Source organism: Cydia fagiglandana, chromosome 11 (genome assembly GCF_963556715.1).
Source record: "Cydia fagiglandana chromosome 11, ilCydFagi1.1, whole genome shotgun sequence".
NCBI lineage: Eukaryota > Metazoa > Arthropoda > Insecta > Lepidoptera > Tortricidae > Cydia > Cydia fagiglandana.
The window spans coordinates 3,424,061-3,449,095 of NC_085942.1; the positions used below are offsets into that span (position 1 = coordinate 3,424,061).

The 25,035-nt window shown below is 37.7% G+C and overlaps 1 protein-coding gene across 3 annotated transcripts in view; it reads right to left on the reverse strand.

The window, feature by feature from the left end:
- Positions 1 to 25,035, reverse strand: part of LOC134668766 (E3 ubiquitin-protein ligase znrf2) — a 237,395-nt gene that overhangs the window by 19,022 nt on the left and 193,338 nt on the right. Inside the window, exon 2 of one of the 3 annotated variants that reach the window (XM_063526224.1) lies at positions 19,097 to 19,627. The exons of the other annotated variants lie outside the window; for them this stretch is intronic. Within the exon in view, the coding sequence (XP_063382294.1) occupies positions 19,097 to 19,193 (97 nt within the window). The 5' untranslated portion in view covers positions 19,194 to 19,627. The remainder of the gene's footprint in view (positions 1 to 19,096; positions 19,628 to 25,035) is intronic. 3 annotated transcript variants of the gene reach the window in all.

Here is a 25,035-nt window from a genome sequence, read left to right on the forward strand (position 1 = left end):
CGCTCGCCCGGCTTCATTCTTAAAATTCTAACAGGCCCCGTTTAGCTAATAGGTCATATTTGGTATCAATTTCGGATAAATCAATAACGTAGAATTCATTTCTGGTATAAAAAATTAGCAATTTGTAGAAAAAAAATAAAAAAAAACTCAAAATATCTAATTTTTCAAGTTTAATTTTTGTTTCTTATTTATTGTCAGAATTAAACTGCCTGGTTTTTCTACATTGAAAAAATATGATGATAAAGCCTATTTAATGCAGATTTTAAAAACATAACTTTTACATATCTTCATTAAGAGGAAATTGCATAAAAAAAAACTTATATCGTCTCGCGCCGGTGAATATCTTTTTACCGACATCGGAATCGATATAGACAACATCCGAAGTACACACTCTGGAGACCGATTAAAAGTATTGTTTATTGTTGTAGATAGATAAAGATAGAAAAGCGTACAAATATTTTCTTATGTGTCGTTCAGTGAAAAAAGGGACCTTGGAAAAAATTATCACAGAGCCTCGCGTTTGTATAGAAGCATACTCGTAGGTATTTAGTTAGTGCCAACCACTCCATGGACTCCATGGTCGCTATTCTCAATAGGGGATATTACTGCAATGTTCTGCCGCCAAAGTGCAGCACTACCGACTCTAGTAAATTCATAAACTAACTTATACATACTGTACCTTAAACTGTTTTTTGACAAGTTTTCACAGACAATAAAATATGACATTGATGCATCAAGGCGGTTTGTTAACCAGGGCCTATCGGTAAAAGCGAAAATCGAAATTAAGTTATCTGCCTCTTTATCGAATATGCAAGAGTGATAGAGGGATTAGACAACGAAACTTCGATTTTCTTGTTTCGCGGCAGACCCCCAGATTGTTAGTGATTGACAGATAGTGGTAGTGGCGCTACCTACGCAGAGTTTTGCGTAATATTCCCTATTAATAAGAAGTAAACTATAAGTATTATTTAATCTGCTTACTTATTACATTATACCACACTTTAATGTTGCGTCTTGTGTATTAATGCAATTCCTTCCCCCGACACATGAATGGATACATTACATTTCATAATTCACGTATATATGTCAGTTTCAACCATATTCTGGCCACAGCAGGGTTGTCAGAACAGTTTGGAAACAGTCATCTGCTCCTTGCTTCCATTCCCAAGAAGACGGACTGAGCAAGTTTGACGACGAACTAATGTCTGATCCCAAACATCAACCACACGGTACACTGCGCGTAATGAGGCATTTATACGGCTCCCTTTTGAACAGGTATAACATTATACAACTCTTCATTTCAATATCCCGGTGTAACTTGTCTTCTTCAATATTGCACTTATTACCGAACATATAATATCTCATTTTAGTATTTTAGGGGAATGCTTTTAGCCACCGCTATTGCTCCATCTTGTAAGAGCTTGGATCCTTGTAGTAGCATGGCTGAACTCTGAACAGGTTCCATGTTTCGAACTCACTTTTTCTACCCTTTCAGCTGAATGCTCGAAACAGGGGTAAGACTTCAACTCTTTTAGGGTAAATAAAAGAGTTTATTTAAGTAGCTTACAGAATAGATAATTTTATTGGCTTAAAAATAGAATTCCCTGGCCTATTGTGGATGCAATGGAGTGACATGTGATATAATTGAGTTTTCCACTGTGTCAACGTGAGCCCACAAATCCTGTAGTTGGGGAAATATTCGTACGCATGAATCTAGTCTAGCTGCTATAACTACATCGTCTATGTCTACTGTGCTTATCAATACCTTGCAATGACTGTTTTACAGCATCTGCAACTAGGGCCATCATATGAAATGAATCGGACTCTTCATGGTTCTTGGAGTATTCGGAATCTCACGAGGAACATTACTTATAACATGTTTCTCTACACAATTTCGCGATGGCATAAATAAGGACTTATAACTCTTCGAAGTTTTGTCAACACAGTGTCTCAAAATGATTTACCTAGTGCTAAAGAAATGAGTTTCACTAAAATATCAGTGGTTATAAGTGAAGCTTATCATCATGGTAAATTTAACTCTTATATCTATCGGGCTCTGAAACACCAGGAGTCTTACTCGTATTCCAAGCATTCTCTCGATCGACCTTGTAATACTGTAAGCTCAATAAGACTTGTGATAATAAGACTAAATGATATATATATATATATATATATATATATATGATAATATGTATTTGATAAATACACTCAAAACATCCATAGGTAATTCAGGAACAAGCTTTCACGATAAACACAAATATATGCCTTCTAGGATTTGAACCGGGTTCCCCATTTAATATATGGTGTATAAAAGTGAGATCTAAGCATAGACCCTTTTTAGCTTGGCCGATACAAGGATTCAAGCTCCTACAGGATAGAGCAATATCAGTAAATCTAATAAATAACATTCGCCAAAAGTTTATTATAACTTCATATGATGATATGTGAAATAGCCTTGTAAAGTGAATACCTTACTGATAAAGCCGTTGCTAAATAATAAAAAAAATGCCTGAAATAATTCTTTACTTGAATAGACTATTGAAACAGAAGCAGCCTTATCAGGATAGAATTATATGTTTGGGGCTTGGGGGCAGACGTTAGTTCCTCTTTAAACTTGCTCAGTCTGTCTTCTTGGGAATGGAAGCAAGGAGCAGATGACTGTTTCCAAACTGTTCTGACAACCCTGCTGTGGCCAGAATATGGTTGAAACTGACATATATTATATACGTGAATGATGAAATGTACGCATTCATGTGCCGGGGGAAGGAATTGTTTTTTTAATACACAAGTCGCAAAATTAAAGTGTGGTATAATGTAATAAAAATATTTAATAATATAGCGATTCATTGAGACATAGCGACCATGGAGTCCATGGAGTGGTTTACACTAATTAAATACGAGTATGCTTCTATACAAACGCGAGGCTCTATGATAATTTATTCCTAGGTCCCTTTTTTTACTGAACGACACATAAAAAATAGTATTTGTACACTTTTCTATCTTTATAATAGGATCTATAAAGGATCTACAACAACAAACAATACATTTAATCGGTCTCCAGAGTGTGTACTTCGGATGTTGTCCATAACGATGCCGATGTCGGTAAAAAGATATTCACCGCGCGAGACGATATAAGATTTTTTTTATGCAATTTTCTTTTAATAAAGGTAAGGACAAGTTACGTTTTTAAAATCTGCATTAAATAGGCTTTATTTTCATATTTTTTATATGTAGAAAAACCAGGCAGTTTAATTTTGATACTAAATAAAAAATAAATATTACACTTGAAAAATTAGATTTTCTAATTTTTTTTAAATTTTTTTCTACAAATTGCAATTTTTTTATATCAGAAATGAATTCTACGTTATTGATTTATCCGAAATTGATACCAAATATGACCTATTAGCTTAACGGGGCCTGTTAGAATTTTAAGAATGAAGCCGGGCGGAGCGGTACTTTGACCCCCCCTCTCGGGCCCCAGAGGGGGGGCTCCTTCGGGCTACCGATCGAAATCGGCTTTATTTGATATAAGGAACAACTGTGCCAAGTTTCATGCTTTAATCAAGAAAAAAAAGGTGTTTGCACTTAACATCCTCGTCACTAAGATTGAAAGTCGAATCGTATTTATTTTACGATTTACGTTATAATAATTTTTATTTACGCGAGATTCGGAATTCAACGTCCATGTGTTTGAGTTAAAGCTTGTACAGTCGCCTTCAGATATATCAGAGCGGCCAAGGTGTTATAAAATATCTGTACACGCACTATAACGCCTTGACTGTCACAGTAGAGGCAAAAGAGATAGAGATAGACAGGGAATAGAGATAAAAAATATGATATCATATGATTTCATAAAAAGATAATTACTTTAATATTTCTTATTTTTCAAGTAAAAATAATGTTATATGTACTAAGTAATCATGGTCACCCTAATAACTTTTGACATACGCTGTTTGGAAAGCGACAAGACGTCACATTGAGTAGGGTGACTAAATTGTATGCAAATGTTTTATTCTACATGTCTTTTGAAAAATAATCATCATTATTCTCTTGCTACACGACCCCGAAATCACCCTGTATAAGTCGTTAAACCGTGTTCAGAGCCATAAGCCGATACTGTGCTGTATTATGTTTGAGTAACGTGTTTACGTAATACACCAATATCGATATGTTAGTGTACCGAACGTCGCTCGCAACGCTCGACAAATGTTTGGAGAGTTGAACATTAAATCGTGTCGTGAGTTTTCGCTTTAATATATATTAAATATTTCGTTTATTAATAATATTAGGCAAGTCGCAGGGCGTAGTTGATGTAGTTATTCCCTATTGACTGCGGTGCTTAAGCAGGCGTAGCTCACTCCGCGATTTCGTCGCTTTGCAACAGGTAGCTACAAGTACATCCGACCCACACCAATTTTGGTGGCTTGCCATAAGCCGCGCGTGGCGCTATCGCCTCCTAGCGGTCGTATCTGTCCTAATCGTAACAGACGCGATTTTTAGAATAGAATAGAATACCATTTTATCGACTATCTTTCAAATTCAAGTCTTTAACGTTTAATTTAATGCTGAAATCTTTATTCAATTACCCTTCCGGCCCTTTTGACTGTAAACCCTGTATAAATTATCTCAATACAATTTAAGCTTCTGTACTGATGATAAAATTATGGAGTTCTGCGTTCAATTTTGTTAGAATTCTGTGATGAATGAGGTTATGAAAGGCGAGATGGCAATTTAATGAGGGATCGATTTAATCTTGTTTGTCATTGTATTGTAGAAGGAAAATACAGACGGTTTATTTTGTTGTTAAAACACTTACACGCTAAACAAAAAAACGCATTTAACTGATTTGCAAGACCGAAGTGATCCCACAAGTGTTCCGTGAACAGTTCTGCACGGAACACTAAAAACGGTAGTCTTAAGAATAAGTTTAAAAATATTTTTGGAGTAAAGCTCAGAGCACTTATGCAACGGAGTCGATTCTAAGAGGTTACCCCTCTGCCATAAACCTTGTACGATTGTGCAAACTTTTGACTGACGTTTATCTGACATGGCTATTTGTACGTCACGTACAAATCATGTACAAATAGCCATACATTTGACGTGCCCCTCCCCCGCAAAAAAACAGCAGACTGTTTTGTACAGAATATGACAGTCAAGGCGTCTCCAGTTACTAAATGCTCCAAGTCAGACTGTGACTTATACAGGGTGTGGCCCACAAGGAAAGGTAGTTGAACGAAGTTTCAGACAGAAGTCATAACTGAAATAGTTGAATTTAGAGATGCACCGGATATTCGGTTACTATCCGGTATCCGGCTGGAGACCGGATAATGGCCTACTAACCGGCCGGATACCGGATAGTGGCCTACTATCCGGCCGGATACCGGATAGTAACTTTGCTTGATTTCGGAGTAAACTAATTGGTTTTAAGAAACAGTCTTGATCATAATCGTACTTGTTTATTATTTTAAAACAATTTAAACATTCCACTGTCTTGCACGCGCACTCATTTCGAACCTAGAAATGTGTTCGCGCGAACGTTCACTAGGCAACAGGTCAAACCTGCAGAATGCGCACCTGGAAAACCGAATATTTTGCGGCCGGATACCGGATATTCGGCCAACGGTCAGGCCGAATATCCGGTATCCGGTATCCGGCCAAACAACTATCCGTTGCATCTCTAGTTGAATTGCACAATGCACAATATTTTCTCATTGCAGCTCCCAAATGCTTCTAATCTGGCTGGTCCTCATCCCATCAGTGGCCGCCTTTTGCAAAGGCGCCTGCGAGCTCTGCGCGATGGACCCCAACCGGGATTCCGCCTCCTGCGCTCTGTGCAGGTACAGTCGCCATCAGATATATCGGAGCGGCCAAGGTGTTCACAATATCTTAGCACGCGCTCTAACTCCCTGACAATAGAGGCGTGCTCAGATATTTGTGAGCGCCTTGGCTGCTCCGATATATCTAATGGCGACTGTACTATACTATCCTGGGACATATATTACTGTCTTTTTCACTCTTACCACGTCAAGCAAGTGTGAAAGAGAAGTACAATCTTTGTCATCAAAGTTGCGGATAGTTGGGTATAGACGTCTCGAGCGCTTACGTCATGACGTCACTGACGGAGGCAGTCGATGTCAGACTGCGAACAGAGCGGCTACCGCGAAAATCAAAATTCGCAAATTGCGGGGATCTTTCTCTTTTACTCCAACGAAGGCGTAATTAGAGTGACATAGAAAAATTTACAAATTTTAAGCAAATTTTTATCAAGCCATATTCAAGTTAAACTTAGACAAACATAAGATATTGCAACGATTTTGATAGCACATGCAGTGCAAGTTATACGTCATAATTTCATCGAAGTTTTACGTTCACAATAACACTTGCACTGCGTGTGCTATCAAAATCGTTGCAGACTTACCTTGGTCTAACTCTAGCACATTTCGATTTTATCAATCCTCTGATAACTATGTGTATGTGAGGTGTGCAATAAAGAGTATTGTATTGTATTGTATAAAATTTAGGGATTGCAAGAGTTCCGAAAATCGCCGCATGATGGATTTCACCCATAGGAAACCAACTCTAAGCGACCAGCAGAAGGAAGATTTGAAAGAATTGGAGAAACTAGAGTTCAAAAAGGTCATGCAGGAATACGGCTTGAGGCCGGAGGACCTGATAGATGACAATGACCCTATAGATGATATGGTGACTCCTAATCTTATTCAGCAAAATGATAACGGTGAGTTGACAGCCCTACCGGCTGCACCGTGTAAAAGTATACCCCATACCCCGGCCACGACTTTGCGCGACCGGCGGCGTCGGCAACCATAGGTGGGAACGAAAGATCCGATCGCTGTGTCTCGCTCCAAGCTATGGTTGCCGCCGCCGCCGCCGCCATAATGCCCTAGCTGAGCCGTTACTTTTAAGCAAAGGCGAATGCCATGAAAAAAATCACGCGGAAATAAGACTACATTATATTTAGTGTCCGACCGAAACATGTTTTTTTGCCGAAACCGAAACCGAATGTTCGGCTTTGGCTCTAGTTTCGGCCGAAACCGAAACCGAAACTTTTGTAGACTTGATAAAATCGTTGAAAAATGTTATAAAACCGCTTTTATACACATATTATGGGGCGTCAACACCGAATGTCCTTGAAATTGATGTTACTTAAGCAGTTTTTTTAAGAAAATTACTAAGACCAAGATAATTCTGCAACGATTTTGATAACACACGCAGTGCAAGTGTTATTTTAAACGTCAAAACTTCTATAAAATTATGACGTATCAATAACATTTGCACTAGTTGCACTGCGTATCAAAATCATTGCAGAATTTTCTTGGTCTAACTCTATTCAGTCACCAGTCAAGCTTACATGTAGATACAGGGTCAACCAAAACACCAACCAAAAACGCGAGCGCAGCAAGCGCGAAATATTTTGTTAACAATATCGCAAGGCCAGGTACCGATCTTCACCTGGGCCTAAAAGTCCGAAGTGCCCCAGTGAGGCGAACTTTCATGCGAAGTCAAAGCCGTGCTTCAGGCTTCAGGATAAGTAGTTGAGCACAGACTCCAACCAATGTCCATTGTATTAAAAAGGGAGACCGCAGTTTCGTCGACGTTCGACGAAGCAAAAGTTTTTCGGAACTTATTTACCTACGAAATATCATTTGATATTTACTATTTGCTTTTCGGTGAAGGAAAAACATCGTGAGGAAGCCGGACTAGTCCCGATAAGGCCTAGTTAACACTCTGGGTTTGAAGGTCAGTCTGATGGCAGTCGCTTTCGTAAAAACTAGTGCCTACACCAATTTTTGGGATTAGTTGTCTATTGGACCCCAGGCTCCCATTCCCATTGCCAGGGCACGGCAAAAATTCCGGGATTACGCGAGGAAGATGATGAGTTTTCTTATTATTCTCTTGCCCAGGGCCCAGTAACATGCGACAGTGCTATCTCATTCACTCCGATACAATTAGACAGTGTGCGCGTTATAAGTATTGACAGCCTCTTAAGACTGCGTCGGCCGTCCAGTGGCGCCCTCATTAGTGGAATTGTGTTTTTAATAAACCAATTAATTTCTGTACCTATACATGAATCAGTATATGTACCTAGATATTAATATTGTTGCCCTACTTATTCCCCAACTTTTGGTCTTTGTCCGAAGTACCATTTCGTAAGTTTCGACCCGGCCGAAAGGTTCGGCCGGTTTTTGGCCGAAACCGAAACAACAGCCGAAACATGATTTTTTGGCCGAAACTGGCCGAAACCGAAACCGAACCTTCGGTCGGACACTAATTATATTGCGCAAGGCTCCATCGTAACTAAAAGACCACCGGCCGTATTCGAACAATGAGATACGTCAATTACTAGATATTGAAACGATATTGATTGGATATGTCAGTGTCAAACGAGTGTCAAAATTGACGTTTCTTCAAACAAAAACATTACTTTTGACACTTGTTTGACACTGACATATCCAATCCATATCGTTTCAATTCTAGTATTTGACGTATCTCATTGTTCGAATACGGCCGGTGGTCTTTTAGTTACGAAAGAAGTTATTAAGAATCGTAATGATTTCATCCACTAACCCTATTCTTTCTCTTCTTTTTGTCTCTTTCTTCCTCTTCTTTCTTCTTTATTGGTGTTTTTATTAAATTGGAATATCTTTTTCACCTCAGCAGCTCGAACAAGAGTACTTTGCTTCTTAAAAACAGTGAGCAAAATGCGATTTTGCTCACCAAGTCATTTTGTCTCACTCAGTGAGCAAAATCGCATTTTGTTCACTGAGTGAGAATAAATGAGTGAGCAAAATCGCATTTTGCTCGCTGAGTGAGACAAAATGTCATTCAAGTGACCTTTATAGTCAAATGTCATTTCAACATGCGGGGTCTAATACAAGTTCGATATCCTTGGGTTCTATTATCTCTGTTCCTCTAGGTATGTTCTCACTGCTTAGGGTGAAAAATTTTGTGTACTACACGAGATCAAAGTTATTTACATCTCGTGCGCTTTTGAATCCCTTACTACGCTCAAGATTCTAAATTAGATTCACTCGCTACGCTCGTGAATCTATTATAGAATCTTTCGCTTGCACGGGACTCAAAATAAGCACTCGAAGAAATATCAAACTTTGATCTCTTGTTGTACAAATAACTATTTCACCCTGTCTTTTAAAACTTTCAAAAATTATAGGTCCTTAAGTCGACGGTATTTATTCTGTACCTACTTCTAATGTCATTGTCGTTACTGAACCGATTAAAAACAAAACTCTATAGAATTCAAATGGGCTCTACAACCTGCAACTAAATGGTAGATTTACTCTTGAACCGTGATGTTTCTTACTGTTCTGCAGTCTTGCTGTATATCCTTACCTGTAACAAATTAAGAACACATTAAACATTATTTACGGGACAGAATAACGTCAGAGACAAACGCCACATTGCAGGCTAGCGTGCATTGGAATTATATCTTTACTTTAGAAAACTTTATCAATTTCAGCTTGCATAGACATGCTGAATTTCACAATGAAATGCTTTACAAAATCGTCGGAGGTCGACGTGGGCAACAGTGGCAGGGAACATCCGCTGACCGGCAAATCAAAGTTAAAGAATAAACCGAAAGGCAAAGAGCAAAGGCAAAGGTATAAAAAAAATTGTCTTAACAACTGCTCTCCTACGACTACGCGTTGTCCGCCCGTCACGCCTTGTCTGAAAGCCTTGAAGAAGATGTCACAACAAGGACAATCAAGCTCGACGTTACCACCTTATGCGTCAATTCTAAACAATGTAGTAACTCTGAGTGACTCGGACTACGATTTAAACGACCAAGGTACTTACTTTATTCACTTGAAAACTTGAATCCCACGGCACATAGGTTGGAAATCGCGATTTAGGCCGCCAAAAGTCAACTTTCTAAAAGTCGGCTTATCGCAAAACTAATTAGTTCTCGAAAAACACCACACTATCACGGAATTAATCCCACCCCACCACCACCCTTATCAGTTACGTAGGTAATCTACTAGGTTCTCAAAAGTCAGTCATCACATACGTTGCACACGCGGTTCTTAGCACTCTTATCCGAAGCAAACATTTCTAAGCCAATATTTATTTTTGTGGAGTTTATTTGTCAGTGAAAGTGATGGATATCGAAAATTCAGGTAAGTTTCTATTAATTTCAATTATTATGAATTAGAAATATTTATTTTATGATATATATATAACCCACTAAACATGACCCTTTTCTTGATGAAAATTTTGTTATTTTTTCATATTCAATTGTGAAAATACTATGGTTCCGGGCTCGTCCCGGTTTTATTTTTGATGTCATTCTATAGATCAACTATATCTTTACATTTTATGAAAAAATTGGAGGGCACTTTTGGGCACTTTGTGAAATATCGAGTTTCAAAAAAAAAATCCGGAAATAGCAAATTATTACGTTTTTTTTTCATTAGCGTTAAAATGTCTTTTCTTTTGTTCTAGGTTCATCAAATACCTCGGGTTTAAAAGTTGTAACTCGAAGATACCTGTTTGATAAGTTAAATGAACAAAATTTTCAGTCAATAACTGAAAAATTGGATTTTTTGGAAAATTATCTCCTTATGCACTCAGGTGACGGAGATGAAGAAAAAAAGGACATGAAGCATAAATTTTCACGTTTTAAATCGGAATTTAAAATGAGATGGAATAAATCACGTCATATTGTGGAAAAATTTCTGATAACTAATGAATCTTGGTTGGAAGGAACATTCGAAATTTCCATAAAAACTCATCACAGGCGCGGTCGGCCGTCCAAATCGTTCAGTGAGTCCAGTGAAAGAACGAAACAGGAAAACTGAAGAAGTGCGCTCCAGTGTAAACAAAGAAGTGATTGTACACGCAGCTAAAGTAATTTTGCAGAACGAAGGAAAAAGAAATGCGGTAAAAGTCCTCAACAACATTACGAATTTACCCAATCGATCTCAAGTACATGAAGTGGATTCAAATGGAATATATTGCCTTACACCACAACAAGCACTTGCTTTGTACGTAGAGGCTGATTTGTCTAAAAGGCAATATGAACTAATACGCGCAGCGAATAAAAAAATCTACCCGCCCTATGAACTTTTATTAAAGGCAAAAGAAAAGTGTTACCCAAATAAAGAATCTCTACGAGTCACCTCTACCTGCGCTGAAAGTAATCTACAATGCCTAATGGATCATACTGTTAATAGATTATTTATATACCTGGAAGATGTCCTTCTGACCTTGACTGATAAGGAAAGAAATTCTTTGTGCATTATTTGTAAATGGGGTTGTGACGGATCGCAACAAGCTAAATATAAACAGAAGTTTCAGAGTGACGCCGACTCAGACGCTAATATTTTTATAAGCTCCTTTGTACCACTGCAAGTTGTCTGCGGGGAAGCACCAAATAACAAAATAATTTGGCAAAACCCGACACCTTCATCACCTCGATTTTGCCGCCCAATCCGATTTCGTTTTGTGAAAGAGTCTACGGATGTAACCAAGGAAGAAATCAACTATGTTAAAGATAGTTTGAAATCACTAAGGCCCACCAAAGTGGAACTTAACGGGAATACATTTACAGTTGGTCACAGTCTCAAAATGACTATGGTGGACGGAAAGATCTGTAATGCGGCTACAGACACCAAATCAACTTCTGCGTGTTATGTGTGTGGAGCTAAAAACACTGAATTTAACGATTTAAATAAAAAACATGAGGTGTGTCCTGAAGCGATCGAATTTGGCCTTTCTGTATTGCATGCCAGAATTCGGCTTTTTGAATCCATTTTGCACTTAGCCTACAGACTCCCTGTAAAAAAATACCGCCAAAAAAAGACCCCAGAAGAAAAAGAAAAAGAAAGCAAAAGAAAAATTGAGATTCAGGAAAGATTCAGAGAAGAAACTGGCCTTTTAGTGGATATGCCAAAAAGCAACTTTGGAAATACTAATGATGGGAATACAAGCAGAAGATTCTTCGATGATCCTGAACTGGCTGCGGAAATAACGGGAGTCGATTATAATTTAATTTATAGGTTAAAGGTTATATTGGAAGCAATTTCAAGCGGCCACAGGATAGATGGTGAAAAGTATGACGCATACGCTCTGGAAACAGCAAAGCTGTATATAAATTTGTATGGGTGGCATCCAATGACACCGACAATGCACAAAATACTGATCCATGGCAGAATTATTATTGAAAACTCAATAGTTCCCATTGGACAACTTTCGGAGGAAGCTGCAGAAGCCCGAAACAAACATTTTCGGTCATATCGTTTGAACTATGCCCGAAAATTTTCTAGAGAACACTGCAATCTGGACATTTACCATAGGTTGCTTCTGACCTCCGATCCGCTTATCAGCAGTACGAGAAAGATAGCGAAACCTCGAGTGAAATCATTTCTGCCAGAAACTATGCAGTTATTGATTGCTGCTGAGCCACATAAGGCGAGAGCGGAGAATGATCAATGCTACTCAAGCGATGGGGAGGATTTTTCTTTAAGATATGATGATGATTAAATGTGGTGTGTGATTTATTTATTTATGTTAACCTTTTTGATAAATGTATTAGTCGTAACAATATTAGATAAAAACCTTTGTATATTTCTATTAGTTTCTGTAATACATATGTTACTCTTATACCTAAATATAATGTACCTATATGTATAAATATATGTTTATTATATTATTTATAAATCCAATGGATGAAAATACATATTTATTTACTATAATTAACATTGTTTTATTAATATATATCATTAATATATAAAATAATCAAGCGAGGAGGAGCAAAATTAATTTTTTTTTTTGGAAAAATAGCCATAAACTCTAAAAAAATAATTGTAAATATCTAAAAATATGTTTTCTTAGTACGAAATCGTATATAAAGCGCAAAAATGCAATTAAATATTTTTGGCGGCCTAAATCGCGATTTCCGACCTATGTGCACGGATGCGATATCGGGTCAGGAATTTGACAATGAAAATTTAAGTCAAAATTTAATAATGAAATCGTTTTTTGGCTGGCCAATTTCGATCCTTGGGACTCAAGAGTTAAGACAAATGTCATTAGTGTCATTACTAAACTAATTCTGAAACTTAATGTTTAAAAAAAATTGGTCCAGTAGTTTCGGAGAAAGTAGGCTGTGACAGACGGACAGTCAGATACACGAGTGATCCTATAAGGGTTCCGTTTTTTTTTTGAGGTACGGAACCCTAAAAAATGTTGGTAGGTAGTAGGTACACAATCCTTTTATCTTGAAAATGGCAAAAAAAAACATACATCGAAATAAAAAGCGGCAATAAAAGATGTATCTTTATAGACTATCAAGCTGTTTCTTTTATATTTCTGATTCTAAAATGACAGTTCGATTAGCCAATTTACTGCTTTTGTTGTTATTTTGTACGAAAATTACGGTTCGGACAAATTGGGGGTATTCTAGTATCTAAATAAGATTTACCTACATTACATTTTTAAATAATTTCGTTAAAATAAATTAAAACTTCTGTTTTAGGTTGTCCTACCCAGCCCATATGCTCTGATGACGAAGACTATGAAATGCGAGTAACAAAAAGGGGTTCCGTCTCTCCGCCGAAGATTATCACGAAAACTCATTGGCCCGAGAAACTGGTCAAGATGCTATTCACCACACCACCTTGTGTCCCTTGTATGCCTTTCTGTCAGCTACCCTGCGTGATTATGCCACACACACCCTTTCTACCAACTCAAGAGACTCGGTTAACTCTTATTACACAAAGTCCAGAAAAAAAGACAAACGAGAGAAGCGAAGAAAACAACACAATCCAACCAAAAGGAGAAATAACTAAAACATCGAGTGTTGGAACGACGAAGGACTACATTTACGTATATGTAGGCGTTCCGAAACATGTGAAACATCCACGTAAAGGCTGAATATGCAAAATTATGAATTTCTTTTTAATATGTTTTTTTAATCTCCATAAGTTCTTAAGGAATTTCATATATAGTTGATCAAGCAGATCTTGTCAGTAGAATAGTTGATCAAGCAGATCTTGTCAGTAGAATAGTTGATCAAGCAGATCTTGTCAGTAGAAAAAGGCGGCAAATTTGAAAAATGTAGGCGCGAAGGGATATCATCTCATAGAAAATTTGAATTTCGCGCCTTTTTCTACTGACACGTTTGGCTTGACCATCTATACTAAGTGCATCGGATATGGATAGGACCAAATGGCGGGAAAGAGGGGAGGCCTTTGCCCAGCAGTGGGACACTCCTGTAGGATAATAAAAAAAACCGGGCAAGTGCGAGTCGGACTCGCACGAAGGGTTCCGTACCATAAAGCAAAAAAAAAACGGAAAAAATGCAAAAAGAAAACGGTCACCCATCCAAGTACTGACCACGCCCGACGTTGCTTAACTTTGGTCAAAAATCACGTTTGCTGTATCAGTATGGGAGCCCCACTTAAATCATTATTTTATTCTGTTTTTAGTATTTTTTGTTATAGCGGCAACAGAAATACATCATCTGTGAAAATTTCAACTGTCTAGCTATCACGGTTCTTGAGATACAGCCTGGTGACAGACAGACGGACGGACGGACGGACGGACAGCGAAGTCTTAGTAATAGGGTCCCGTTTTACCCTTTGGGCACGGAACCCTAAAAAAGGAAAATACCGACCCACGCCGCCGTGACCCAGGTGACCGGTTAAGTGATCTGCCTTGAATGCAGAGGACGCTGATTCTTTTCAGTCTTGGACACTGGGAGCCTTGGTCACATGGTATGACATTTATTTCAGTTTATTTTATGTATTTTCAAGTCGACGATAAATCCCGACATTTATTAAACTTACAATATACCGAGTGTGGCCTGTAATAAGAGCAAAAAATTAAACTGTAGGCTGTACTCCTCATACTGACCAACATTTGTTCAGCGACTGTTAAAAATAACTTGTGACGTGATTTTTAATACACTTTAAAGTTTATTCTATGACGCAATGTAATTGCGAATTCTGTTATCTTTAAGACATGACAAGCAACGTCAATCACAATGATATGGCGTGGCGATGGCGTCCATTGAAGATAATATTTATTTTGTATGAAAAATAGGACGTCTAAATGCAGCATGCTCTGTTGTCTTCATAATTTTTAGAAGTTGTTGAACAAAAGTGGCACCGTTCTACGAAGTACAATCTACGTTTTAATTATTTGCTCGTGTTACAGGCCACACCCGGTATGTAAATTATAAACTATAGTAGGTACATTAATTAATATTCGCGGCAGCTGTGTATTTCTAATCTTCGTATATAAATGATAGCTTTGATATATCGCATCCCTTATCAACAATATTAAAATACAGGCTTAGGTATATAAGCCTTCAAAGGTTTGCCTTGTACGGGAATTTTCACTTAACTGTGTACGTAAAGTCAGCAGCAGAAGTTGCTAGGCGGACGAGGTGTTCAAAATTACCTTGACGAAGTCGCGTCAAAATCATTTTTAACTCCTGGCCCGCTTAGCAACTTCTGCTGCTGACTGTACCATTTACGGCCGGTTAAGCCGGATACTCATTAGGGGTCATCCATTAATTACATCACACGTTTAGGGGGAGGGAGGGGTCAAGAAAATGTGACATATTGTGACATGGGGGAGGGGGGAGGCACACAGTTTGTGACGTCACTTTAACTTCATCAGGAACCGAAAATTTATTTAAATTATTTTATCCGCTGTAGATTTAAATAACAAGTTTTTAAAACGATAATCGTTTTTATTCGTTTAATTTTCTTTCCTAAGCAGTTTTGGGTTATAAAATTACTAATATTTATATCGTCAAAAATATTTTGATAAAATATTAATAATACCTACTCAGGTACTTACTTAATTCGATTTGGCGATTTCGTAGAAAAAATGTGACGTCACACTAGGGGGGAGGGGTTTGCCAAATGTGACCAAGTGTGACAAGGAGGGGGGGAGGGGTCAAAAAACCTAGAAATTCGTGTGACGTAATTAATGGATGACCCCTTAGCGAGCCGTAACCGTAACCGTTGCATGTACTGTACCAAAAAAAAAATAGTGTGTACGTGGTTCGCAGGTTTGCGCAAACGTCACAAAACTGACGGTCAATGTCAAATCCCATTCATTTTGTCAGGAACGTGACAGTTAAGACTTTACCGAATCACGACTTAAGTCGCGCTTTAAAGTACAAGTTAAAATGAAAATGCCCGTACATTTGGTAATTACCTACGTATTTAACGTCTATTGTATCACACACGTACAGTTTGACTTTGAGGAGAGTTTTAATCTCATTTAATTAGTTATTGATATGACATTAATTATATTATTTCTAACGAAATCCGGTAAAATAACACTCTAAGATTTGAGCTAACAAATGTATATGTAGACATAAACATTAAACAAAGCCAGTCAAAAGTAAATAATAACATCATTATGTTGGCTTTTAACTTCTAATTAAGTCACTGTGAACAGTAACAAAGACTCTTTAGCTCAAGGAAAATTGTTTTGCTTCCCTGTACGTACATAATGATGTACTCTGTATCTTTAGGTATTTAAAAGTAAACAAACAATTTGTACATTTTCGGGTAGTTATAACATTTATTGATTAACCAACCAAATACAAAACCGCCTGGATCAGTCACTGAACGTCCTGACTTTAACCTACATTATTTGATCGTTTGTAATTTCTTTATTTTAAATCACATGCATAAACTTACAGCTAAGGATGTCAAAACGCTTATGCGGTAGGAACAATACATACAATCAGATTCAAACACAGTCTAAAGATTAAAACATTAAAACAAAACATAAACAATCAAATACGGTCAGGTCAATCACAAACATTACATTAGGTAATTACACATAAAATTAAATGCAACAGAGGATAGGATGTCAAACTTAATGTTATGTAACGTAATTAATGTTTTCTTTCATCTACCATTCTGCCGTGATGAACTGGTTTAAGGAGCCATTTTTATTTTCTCTAGAGATATGAATTATGCAAGTTTTCCCTTGGTATACGTCAGTCGAGAGTGTCATAGCATTGCACATGTCACCCGCATTGTTGCATCAACAATGATATGATTTATCGGTTCGAAGAAAGCCTACCGGTACCGTAACTACTGTGCCTGTGTCATCTACATGTCTTGCCAATTGTAAAACAATGGGCCCGATCCGGATTTACTTTTATTTAAATACCTAAAGATATAGACAAATATAGATATAGAAGCAGGAGGTCCCGGGTTCGAATCTCGGTAAGGGCATTTATTTGTGTGTTCATCACAAATATTTGTTCCTGAGTTATGGATGTTTTCTATGTATATATGTGTATATTATATATATCGTCGTCTAGTACCCACAACATAAGCCTTATTGAGCCTACTGTGGGACTAGGTTGATCTGTGTAAAATTGTCCTATAATATTTATTCTCTTTATTTATTTTTCTTCTTAAGTTAGGTTAATTATAATATGAATATAAAAGTAAAATATAAAAACACATACAAAAGAATAAAAAAAAATTATAAACACATTATAAAAAACCTAACCTAGGGTGCCGCCGCGCCGGCAGCGGGGCAGGGCCCAAGCTGCCGGTGGTCAGGGCCGCAGAGTGAGGAATCGACATACTATACGCGCCGTGTCCAAAATTACCGCCTTCTGCATCTGACCCTTGATCCAACCACCTAGCGAGAGTCTCTCTAGTATTTATTATTATTATTTATAGACAATACATAGTAATTGACCACCCTTAGCAATATAGCTTCAATTGAAGGCAGAAATCAGAAAGAAACAAGCCAATTGTTACGAATGGCCAATTTCTATGGCCAGACTCGTAAACATCAGATTTAGGAATTTTTTTGCAAGTAAATATTTTGTGTCAGAAGGCTTTCTTTCCCAAGTACTTATTTTCTTGTCACTAATGTGTAATTGTGTACTAGGTACTAAGGTCAAAATAAGGTAAGGTTTAAATATCTAAATAATTAAGGTAAATAAGTATGGATAATATTTCTTGTTGTGAATAACAATCCCGTCAGCCAGGGGACAAAAGTATGACCTCGTTCTACTAATAGAATCCCAGGAGAACGTAACCATGGCAACGTGTGACAAGAAAAAGTTGATTTACCCCAAAAACAAAAAAAAAACACCGTACAGTGTTGATATGATTGTACAACTTGGAGTAGATGAGTTTCGATATGTTTTGTGGTAATGGATTGTCAAACTTTACCGTTTAGCAACCTATAAGTCTGTATCTTTAGGTATTTAAATAAAAGTAAACAAACAATTTGTACATTTTCGGGTAGTTATAACATTTATTGGTTAACCAACCAAATACTTTTAACCGCCTGGATCAGTCACTGTCACTGAACGACCTGACTTTAACCTACATTAGTTGATCATGTAATGTTTTCATCTACCCTCAATTGGCTTAAGGAGCCATTTGAGGGTAGATTTTGTTTACTTTTATTTAAATACCTAAAGATACAGAGTATAGTTACCTTACTATGCATGGGGAAGTAAAGGGCTATAACCGCGAAAATCGAAGTTCGCAAATTGCGGGGATTTTTCTCTGTCACTCTAATTACGCCTTCGTTGGAGTAAAAGAGAAAGATCCCCGCAATTTGCGAATTTCGGGTTTCGCGTTAGCCGCTCAGGACCTTAATACTACAGCTGTCAAACTTGTGACTACAACGTTTTGCACTACTCTATATTCTTCAGTGTATGTAAAGGCTCCTCTTCACGTTGGGCCAACGCCAACGCTAACGAGGGACGCAGCCATGCGGTAGAATGAGATAGCAATATCACTTGCTCCCTCTAACGCATAAATGCGTCCCTCGTTGGCGTTGGCGTTGGCCCAACGACCCAACGTGAAAAGGAGCCTTTACAAGGATAACCAATGTTTTTAGTACCCATACCATGAGTCACTGACAGTGTTACTACTGAAATATGCGCTAAAGTCTACGTAATTTACTTTCTATGCATCTCTCTCGCACTAATATGCCAGTACGAGTGAGATGCATAGAAAGTAAGTTACGTTCACGCTAGCGTACAATGTTACAGAAACATTGTTTCAGTCTATATCATCTATATGTGATGTGGAAATCTGAAGTGTTTTACCGTAAAGTATCCTCCGCGGCGGCCGGCGGAGCTGCGCGCCGTACGCCGCCGCGTCCGGCTCAGCGTCCGGCACGCACGTCCCGATGATGATCCCCATGACCCACGGATCCGGCACTCAACCGTGTCACGTCCGACACATTACCGTCATTTCACTTCACACTTTCCATGGCCCGCAGTGTACACCGACAAAGTTTTAAAAGTTATAGTTACACAAAAGCGATTTTCATGCTCACGGTGTACCTACACCAACAAATGTCTAAAACTCCACTTTTTATGGCCAGTAAACCTAAAACACTTTATAATGCTCAGCTGAAGACATTAACACTTCTTTATTACCCGTTAAACTTGGCCAAAACACAAATAAAGAAGGTTTATTAGGCAACACTTTAGTTGCAAAGCGTACGCACTCGTAAGAATTTAAAACATCAACATTTCACGTTCCGCGTACGCAATTGACGTCAATTATGCACTGCACTCCAAGTTTATTACTTTAATTGGCTTGCACTCTTGCTCCCTGACTTCTATATTAAACTAGCACAATAAAAAAAATACTCGTAAACTTAGGCGACAGTTTGTCAGAAAACGTCCGCGAGTGTACGCAAATCGTCGGGCACTTTATGTAAAGTGGCGGACAATTTAAGCGGCACGTGATTTCTCCGCGCCGCTCAGAAGGCGAATGGAGCGTGTCTATAGGTCCTGGTCAGATGTGTGACCGAGCACGTGCGAGTCTGCGGCTCGTAGTGACCAATTTAATTACATTGTTTATAAAACTTTAAATTACTTACTGTAATAAATGTTTTTTTTTTACAAAGTGTTAAAGTGGCAGTTTTTAATGGAGTTTTAAAGTCAGTTTTATGAATAATGCTTTAATAAGTTTATATATGCCATTAATGCGATTTCTCTAATAATGCAGTTGAGGACCTCTCTGAGGAAATAGTTAAAAGTAGTAAAGTTTCTCTTAAGTGAAATGTATAATTTCTTTGAGAAAAATAAAGTTCTATAAACCTAAATCAGATTTAGAGCAAGGTACAAAAAACTGAACGTTCTATAAACCAAATATAGATTTACACATTTTAGAAATCAATCATCAGATCATCACCATCAATCATTTTAACTCAAAATCACAAAAATCCCTTTCGAGGTGTAATAATAAATGGCAAATGCGAAACTTAACGAAAAGTATTTGCAATTGTTTTTCTTATTCTGAAACGATAATGGTAACGAAGTTGAAATCTATTTAGCTACGTTTCATTGGTAAAAAAAATCGTCTTATAAAAAAATACACAAATCTAGAAAAGTAATCTTCTTTATTAAAACCAGCCAATAGGGAATATTACTGCATTGTTCTTTCGCCAGAGTGCATAACCGATCCATATAGTAAACAGTTTTTTGACAATTTTGACAAGTCTTTCAAATCGGGATTAAAATAAAATTGCTAAATATATTAATATAATTTGAGTTTAAAATAAGGTACTTTCCATAGACTATAGAGCTTTGTTTACTGTATGTCTAGTGGCGCCACCTACACAGAGCTTTGCCTAATATTCCCTATTGTTACAGATCTCAAGGTCATCTTAGACTGGTTTTCCTTAAGAACTCGACTCGCCTCGCCTGCTTAACGACTGCTAGACGTGACGTGTCGAATGCGTCACGAATAAATGTAAATATGGCCGACCTATTTCGGTCGCGAAAATGACCGGGTGACCATTAAGGATCGCAGGGCTGGGTAAATGTAGATTGTTGACTACTGTATAAGAATAGTCAACTATAGGTACAGGTACCTATTGTACAAATATACAACAATGACATATGGCGGAGTTAATGACAAAATTACATTTTCTACCAGCCTACCATGATGATGATGATGATGATGTCTTGCGGCCGGAAGTTTAAGACAAAACTCGGTTTTGCAAGTCACGTTCGAGCCTACCTGATACTGATTTGTCCGGGTGTCGCGATCGACGGATGCGTCTGGGAGGACATCATCATCACAGTTTTGTCTTTAACTTCCGGCCGCAAGACATTACCAGTCTACCATACACCATACATAACCAAGAGCGAAACAAAACTAAACGTACAATTGAATTAGAAATCATACGAATATGACTATACGAGTAATATGAAATATTAAGGACAGTAACATAAATGTTTTTTTTTTATTTGTACGGGTTCACTTGAGTTAACGAGATTGACTAAGAAATGTGACGCACTACCATTATTCAGAATAATGTTAAATCGAAGTACAAGCTTAACCTTATTTGCATATAAAAAAGATATAAATGGTAATTTGTTAGGTATAAGGTTGACGACATTGATTCGATCTCTCGAACAAGTTTGAACAAGATCTGTTCACTTTATATTTCGTCAATTTTAATTAAGGTCAATGTGGCTAATTCCGTCATAGAATAGGGCCAATTTCGTCTACGAGCGTATATTTCTTTGACTTTCAACCGTAGGAAAAAAACCAATTGCTTTGCTGAAACTAAAAGGAATCGCTGCTTTGTCGATGAAATTATCGATTTTGTTTGCTGTTCGAGAAAAACACTCGAGGACGGAATAACCCCTATGACGGAATTATCCACATTGACCTTGTTTTGTTTTAATTAATAAGTGAAACTGCAATTAAAGTTAGTTTGTGTAATTGAGCAAACCGAACGAGAGTTTTTCTAATTCTTCCAAACGACTAACTTTCCTAATTATAATTTTATCGACCTTCATCAGAGAAACAAAGGTTAAATAAACTAACTTAAAGAGTATGCTATTATTTCTACCTTCTAATGAAGCCAATTACCAACAGCTTTTTGTCTAAAAGCCTAAGTAATTTTAATGGCCAAAGTTTTGACGAACGCAAACTTAAATCACTTTCAAGTGAATATGATACAATACACGGGTAAATAGGGTAAGGGCGTAAATTTTGGCAATTAGTAACGCATAGCAACGTAGAAAATATTACGTTACGGTAAGGTGAATACAATGTTGGGGTATTGTTATTTGGGGCGGTCGGTAAGAGGTTGCTATGGACTACGGACTGGACGATGGCTTGGCTGGGTGTCACTGATGGCAAGTAAAAATGGAATACTTAAACCAGATTTAGTCTCAAAACTACACAGCGGCTCAAAAATATTTGGGTATTTTTTTACTGTGGCATATTGTTGATAATTTTAAGTTTAAGAGACGTTTACGTTTGATTATCAAAGCTAATTGGGCATTTTTAAAGGTACTTACGTTTTGTTTTAGTTAAATGATAGGATATTTAATGTTTTACGATTTTTTAAAATATATTTAAGACGTGTATGTGAGAAAAATATTCCTTAAATTTCCTTGTCAATGTTGGTTTTATCTCGACTTAAAATGTCTTCAAGTGTAACTTTGTAGTAAAGTGGCGGACAATATAAAAGACACGCAATTCCCTTCAAGGATCTTCTTCGCTCAACTGCACTAAAGTGCATAATGGACGGTAACACACATCTGCAGTTAACTGTCTGACATATTCGCCAGCGTGTGCGTAACTTATGCATCTCGCTCGTATCGGCGTATTAGTGCGAGCGAGATGTATAGAAAGTAAGTCACGCAGACGTTAGTGTATGTATATGATGTCACAATGTCAATTTCAGGTTAGTGCATAGTCTAATAAAACATGGTCGTCTCTTCCCAGAGTGACACAAGCCTACGTCACAATAACATGGCCGCTATATATAGCGCTATCGCATATTATCATATAGCGCTGTCGCATGATGAGTTGATGACGTAGGCTTGTGTCAGACTCCTGACCACGAAAAGACGGGAAGAGAGTACCAGGCGGAGTATATTATTATACCATGGGTTAGTGACAAGGTCGCGGTAGCCATACTTAAGACGATGACGAGTATAACTTAGTAAATTGCCTATGCTAATGGCAACTGGGTCGATCAACTTTTTTATGTCATATCGTGTCCCAACGATATAAAAATTCAAATCTTACAAATCGTAATAGTTTTTATCTGGTATATTATAGTAAATTAACCAAATAATCATTCAAACTAGAACTTAAAAACTGAAAGAATTATTTTTAAATATAGTTTTTTTTTGGTGACCCAGGAGATAATTTTAGACTCCCATACAAAAAAAGCATGTCCCAATCGCATGTCGGCTTCGGTTTTTACTTAACAGTGTAAAAAATGTACTCCACAATACTTCACTACTAACGCTTAATTAAAAAGATATTGACATCTAATTTACAAATTCGATGCTAAAATTTCGCTAGAATTCGTAGATTTATTTTAAAAAAAAGTTGTTTTTGCGTCCCGAAACAATGATTCATTTTTAAGTCCCCTAACTTACCACACATTACAATGGCAACGAAGGCTCAAAGTTATGACACTGTATCGCCCAGCCAATAGGCAGCCGATCTAAGTATCACGTGACAAGATCCACCATTACGGTTACTTTCTTATTCGCCGGCCATTTCGTCTGTGGTTCGAAGTGTGACAAGATGTGTTAATTGTCGGTCCGCTGACTTACTGTGATATTTCGTAAGTAGTTTTGTCTTTTTATATTAATTTGTAGCTTTATAGATCCTTCTTAGCTCTAATATGGTCTAACAATATACTTTTTTAACATATTTTTGTGGATAATAACTAAAATTATTGCTTTGACTTTAAATGTCTTCTGGGTCACCGTTCCCCCGGGTCACTTTTCTGGTGACCCAAGAGACTGTGATGGTGACTCAGGAGACTTTATCAATACGTTTTGATAAATTTGCTTCTTTTCATGGATATATTAACTTTTTAATAGAAATTAGTAATAAATTATTACTATGTCTCTTTGAGACACTGACTATGAAGAGACTATTGAGCGAAACCAAGGCTCCAAAGTGTTCGCAAAGGACAAGTCTATTGGGTAAAGCCAGCTGACAAAGCTGAAACAGGAAGATGACAGCATAACGTCGAGCAGAGCGGAGGTTTCAGGCGAGATCGAGATGTTCTATGGACAGTTATACACTTCGATCGCAAAGCCCGATGACAGCTTAGTAGGAGATCTAAGAGCCAAGCTGTCCCGACATTATACCGAAGATATCTCGGACATCAGTCTGTATGAGATTAGGATGGCCCTGAAGCAGCTTAAGAACAACAAGGCGCCGGGCAAAGACGGAATCACTTCAGAGCTTCTGAGAGCGGGTGGAACACCGGTACTTAAAGTCCTCCAGAAGCTCTTTAATTCCGTCTTGTCCGAGGGCATAACGCCTGACCATAGACCACATCCATACGCTGCGGCAAGTTATACAGAAGACCGAAGAGTATTACTTGCCATTATGCTTAGCGTTTGTAGATTATGAGAAAGCCTTCGATTCGGTGCAAACATGGGCGGTGCTTGAGTCTCTTCAGCGATGCCATATTGACTATCGGTACATCGAAGTGTTGAAGTGTTTGTATAGTAACGCCACCATGGTCCGAGTACAGGAGCAGAGCACGAGGGCGATTCCATTGCGGTATGTTTCGACCATATCGATCCTACTCGCTTATTAAAAGACATTCTTTTGCTAAAAAATGATTTACACGCAATTAAAACCGAATATGTCACAAAAAAAGACTTGACGGTAGTTCAGAACGAGCTAGATAATTTGAAACGTTCGTCCATTGTTAACGGCTATGAATATGTTAATAACAGGCGAGGAGCACACTTAATGAACAGCTTCACTTACAATAGCGGACCTATGGGCCTTAATCCAGTATCGTTCGAAACCGTGAATCCGCAAATTATTGATAATATGCCTTTGACCTCTACAACGGCTGATGACCTTCGAGATTTTCCACAAAACATCGAAAATCAATCGAGGATTTTGTCAGACGAACATCTAGATGCGCACGAGTTGTCCAATTTCCCAAACACTGAGTGCAGAAGTAACTTAAATAATCAGCCATGTAAAACATCGCACAACATAACGGTTAAAACTGATAACG